At 54.4% G+C, this 5000-nt stretch overlaps 1 protein-coding gene across 1 annotated transcript in view; it reads right to left on the reverse strand.

Annotated features, from left to right (window-relative positions):
• PTSG_13058 (uncharacterized protein) overlaps positions 1–5000 on the reverse strand; it is a gene marked incomplete at both ends in the record, with an annotated part of 9857 nt that overhangs the window by 970 nt on the left and 3887 nt on the right. The window contains 12 exons of the mRNA XM_004988828.1: positions 163–276; positions 620–956; positions 1238–1350; positions 1592–1693; positions 1930–2061; positions 2428–2544; positions 2818–2943; positions 3227–3310; positions 3576–3719; positions 4093–4198; positions 4713–4783; positions 4912–4989. Of these exons, the coding sequence (XP_004988885.1) occupies positions 163–276; positions 620–956; positions 1238–1350; positions 1592–1693; positions 1930–2061; positions 2428–2544; positions 2818–2943; positions 3227–3310; positions 3576–3719; positions 4093–4198; positions 4713–4783; positions 4912–4989 (1524 nt within the window). The remainder of the gene's footprint in view (positions 1–162; positions 277–619; positions 957–1237; positions 1351–1591; positions 1694–1929; positions 2062–2427; positions 2545–2817; positions 2944–3226; positions 3311–3575; positions 3720–4092; positions 4199–4712; positions 4784–4911; positions 4990–5000) is intronic.

Genomic DNA, 5000 nt, shown 5'->3' on the forward strand with positions numbered 1-5000 from the left:
ACACACACACACACACACACACACACACACACACACACACACACACACACACACACACACACACACACACACACACAAAAAGCGCGCACGCATTGCACACGACAAAGAGCACAGCGCAATGCCTGCGTGTGCGCCGCGTGTCTGAGCACATGGTGGTGTCACCTCGAGGGCGTGGACGACCGCTGCGACCATCATGGGTGTGAGGTGGGCAGCCAGCTCGTCGAGGCGCGGGAGGTACAGGATGGACGGGGCACGGCGTTGCGCATCCGTCAGCACCTGGCGATTGGGAGGTGGGGTTGGAGAAGTGAAGGGGAAGGTGGTGCGACAATGGCACGGGGATGGAGATACAAGTGGAAACGACGCAAACCACAACAGAAAGAGGAAACAAATTAACAAGCAACCAAACCAAACAAACAAACAAACAAGCAAACAAACAAATAACACAAGCAAACAAGCAAACAAACAACACAAACAAACAAGCAAACAAACAACACAAACAAACAAGCAAACAAACAAACAAATAACACAAGCAAACAAACAAAAAAGCAAGCAAGCAAGCAAACAAACAAACAAGCGAAACAAACGAAACGAAACGAAACAAACACACATAAACACGCACCTGCACGACTGTTTCCTCTGGCGTTGCTGCTGCAGCCGCCGCCATCACGGTGGCGAGGTCGAGGGTGAAGACCGGGTACTTGTCCATGATGTACAGGACCGCGGGCGCAACGATGCTCGTGACACAAGATCCTGGTGTTTCACCACGCAGCAGTAGTCTTGGCTTGCATGGGGCAGGCTGCACAAACGGCATGGCCATGTGTGTCGCAAAGAAGCTCGAGCGACCACCACCACCTTGTTGTTGTTGTTGCTGTTGTTGTCGGTGGGCTGTGGCGCCAGCGAAGATGTTGATGGAGGCAATGGGCATGACGGTGTGGTCGTCCTCACGCATTTGCACGCTGTACGGGCGTTGAGGGGCGGGGGAAAGGTGTTGCGGATGATGGAGATTTGAGATGGCTCGTATGTGAGTGTTGACACGACGTTTACATGGATGAACATGTATAATGAAGAGAGCATCACACGGAACCACATGGCACAGACACACAGACACACACAGAGACACAGCCACACTCAGACACACACACACACACACAGACACACACACACACAGACACACACACACACAGACACACACACACACACAGACACGCACACGTACACGCGCACATATGCACAATACCTTCGCCTTGTCGTGAACATGCGTGGCACGATTGCGCTGATGGCAGCTGTTGCGGCGGTGATTGTGGTGTGCAGCAGCGGCGCGAGGTGCGGTGGTAATTTGCGCGCTGGTCCCTGCAGCCAATGCCGAAATTGCAGCAGAATGACGGTGGAGACGGGGTGTGAGTGTGGGGATGGTGGTTGAGGGATGGAGTGTTGAGACTGATTTTGATGCGTATACATGTCACGTCAGGCACCAAGCACCAGAAGGCCGTTAGGAGTTACAGTGGCCAGCCATCCATCGCCAATCACGATCAGGGATAAGCCACCAACCGTCAACCCCGCCTCTCCCCTTTCACGAATCACATGAACGTACGTGTTTGCGCGGTGCAATCTTTGCCATTGCGTCTGCAAAGTCCTGTGCCGTCACGTTGACAGCACGCGCGTCAATGGCAAGCTTGCTCTCGGAATCATAGATCTGCACACGCGGCATGCGTTGTCGTGGTCGCGGTGGTGGTGACGGTGATTGCAGAAACGACAGCGAAAGAGAGAGCATCTCAAGTCACATCACGCCACCACGTGAACAACACACAGGACTCATCACGTGTCTGCTTCAGTGCAACCACAACATGTGTGTGTGTGCTTGTGTGTGTGTGTGTGTGTGTGTGTGTGCGTGGGTATGTGTGTGCGTGTGTGTGTGCATCATCACAGCACCTGCGGGTATGTGCGGCGGAGGGCGAGAAGCGCGGTCTCCGTGCACAGCGCTCGCATATCAGCACCGCAGTACCCGACACACTGCTCAGCGACCTCAGACAGAAACCGCTCAGACAGGCGCGGCCGCCACGCCTGTAGAGGAGGGAGCGGGGGGTAGATGCCATGGTGGTGATGGTGGAGTTGAAGGGGGTGAGGTGGAGGTGCCTGATGAGGGACGTAATTGAAATGCAATCTGCACAAGCACACTCACACAGCCAACACATATACACACACACTCTCTCTCACATACACACACACGAGCACACACACACACACACACACACACACACACACACACACACACACACACACACACACACACACACACACGAGCACACACACACACACACACGAGCACGCACACACACACACACACACACACGAGCACGCACACACACACACACACACACACGAGCACACACACACACACACACACGCATGGGCGCACATCCGACGAACCTTGGTGTGGACCTTGAGGATGGATGTTCTTGCGTCATGCGATGGGAGCGGGAAGAAGAATTCGCGGTCAAAGCGCCCGGGGCGGCGGAGGGCGGGATCCAGGCTGTCAAGGCGGTTCTAACATAACCCCATGTCACAACACGCATGAAGTAATAAATCAACAGTCAGAGGGAACACATAAGACAAGGTATGACGGAACACACACACAAACACACACACATACAAACACACACACACACACATACAAACACACACACATATACAAACACACACACACATACAAACACACACACACATACAAACACACACACACACTCTCTCTCTCTCTCTCCGGGTTACTTGCTCTTCAATCCACCCCGCTCCCAAATCATCAGGTGATCGGGCACTAACGGTTGCGCCAATGACAACGACATCGCTTCGCTTGTCCAGTCCGTCCATGAGCGCGAGCAGCGTCGAGACAATTGATCCGTAGTGGTGGTCGAGACGTCCCGTTCGCTTCGGTGCCAGCCCGTCAATCTGCAGCAGCCGCCATGGTCATGTTGACGGTGGTGGTGGTGGTGGTGGTGCTAGCGTTGAGTGAGGTGTGTGTGTGTGTGCGTGTGTGTGTGTGTGTGTGTGTGTGTGTGTGTGTGTGTGTGTGTGTGTGTGTGTGTGTGTGTGTGTGTTGTTTTGTTTGTTTTGGGGGTGGGAGGTTACACGCTTTCAATGGCCCATCATGCCTGCGGGTAGCTCCTGTGAACAACGCCTGTGAGCAATGCCTGTGAACAATGCCTGCAGGCAACTTCTTGCACGGCCTGACCTCGTCAAAGAAGATGATGGAGGGACGCATGAGGTAGGCTTGGTTGAAGAGCAGCCGCAGCATGCGTTCAGACTCGCCAACCCACTGTGATACCAGATGGTGGCGGTGGCGGTGGTGTTAGAGGGACGATTGGTGCACGTGATGTGCGATGGTGGGGATGGTGAGTGAAATAGGCTGTTGGATGTGCTGCTCGTGTACATAAAACAGGTTGGGGGAAGGCATGCACTGTGATGGAATAGCACGCTCCCTCCACTCACAGGTACCGCAACGCATCGGCAGCAGCAACCGCAGCCGCAGCAGCAACACAACACAACACATCACAACCAAAGCCACCATGGCCACGACCAACCTTGCTGAGGCAGTCTGCGCCCTTTCGCATGAAGAAGCTGACGTGTTTGCCTGCCTTTGAGCACTCGTTCGCCAGTGCTCGCGCCACGAGGGTCTTGCCCGTGCCTGGCGGGCCGTGGAACAACACTCCGCGCGGTGGGTCCAGCTGGTGATGCGTAATGCGATGTGGAGGGAGCACACGTGAAGATTGGGGGTTGTGTTTGGAAACGTGCGAGCGTGTGTGTTTGTGTGTGTGTGTGTGTGTGTGTGTGTGTGTGTGTGTGTGTGTGTGTGTGTGTGTGTGTGTGTGTGTAGTGTATGAGTGCGAGTGGGAGTGTGTGTTTGTATGTGTGTGTGTGTGTGCTGTGTGTGTGTGTGTGTGAGTGTGCTTGTGTGTGTGTGTGTGTGAGTGAGAGAGAGTGTGTGTGTGCACTAACAGACACAGCGTTGTTCCACTTTCCCTTCCTGCTTACGATCGCAAGCACCACACCACCAATACAAAGCGAAGGCGGCCAGCAAGGGGCGGCAGTGGTCACCACCTTGAATTTGCTGAAGATCTCTGGGTAGAGGAGCGGAAACACAATCATTTCCTTCAGCGACCGCACGTGGTGATCCAGCCCGCCAATGTCCCGGAATGACACCGCACTGATGGTGATGGTGGTGATGGTGATGATGATGATGATGATGGTGGCGGTGATGGTGATGATGATGGTGATGATGATGGTGGTGATGGTGATGATGGTGGTGATGGTGATGGTGATGGTGATGGTGGTGATGGTGATGATGGTGGTGATGGTGATGGTGATGGTGATGGTGGTGATGGTGATGATGATGGTGATGATGGTGGCGGTGATGGTGATGATGATGGTGATGATGATGGTGGTGATGGTGATGATGGTGGTGATGGTGATGGTGATGGTGATGGTGGTGATGGTGATGATGAGAGCATATGTATTTCAAGGATGAGGAACGATCGTTTGAACGACGATTATGATGGCCAACAGTGTTCGACCTGCATAGGCGTCGGCAGTGCCTGTCATTGCAGCCATCCATCACATGACACCCCGTTACACCACCACCACCACCACTGCATCCCCTATTACCGCCCCCTCCCCCCACAACCACCCTCATCACCATCATACCGCCACGTCGCACTCACGTGTCGATGGTCATTGGATCAATGTCGGTGCCAGATGTGCCAACAGCGCGCGCTCGGTCTTGATGCGCCCGCTCCTGCTCGCAGGTAACGGACGGGGGTGGGGGGAGAGTTAATGAGGCACTTGACGTGTAATGTGCGCAGCCACAAATCAACCATACAAAGTACACACACGCACACGCACACACACACACACACGCACCTCTGCGTCTGTGCGAGCGTTGAAGTTGAGGGGGCGGAGTTCGTCCCTTGCGCGATGCAACGAGCGCTCCTTCCGCTCCTACCATCATT

This window comes from Salpingoeca rosetta (genome assembly GCF_000188695.1).
Source record: "Salpingoeca rosetta unplaced genomic scaffold supercont1.33, whole genome shotgun sequence".
Classification (NCBI taxonomy): Eukaryota; class Choanoflagellata; order Craspedida; family Salpingoecidae; genus Salpingoeca; species Salpingoeca rosetta.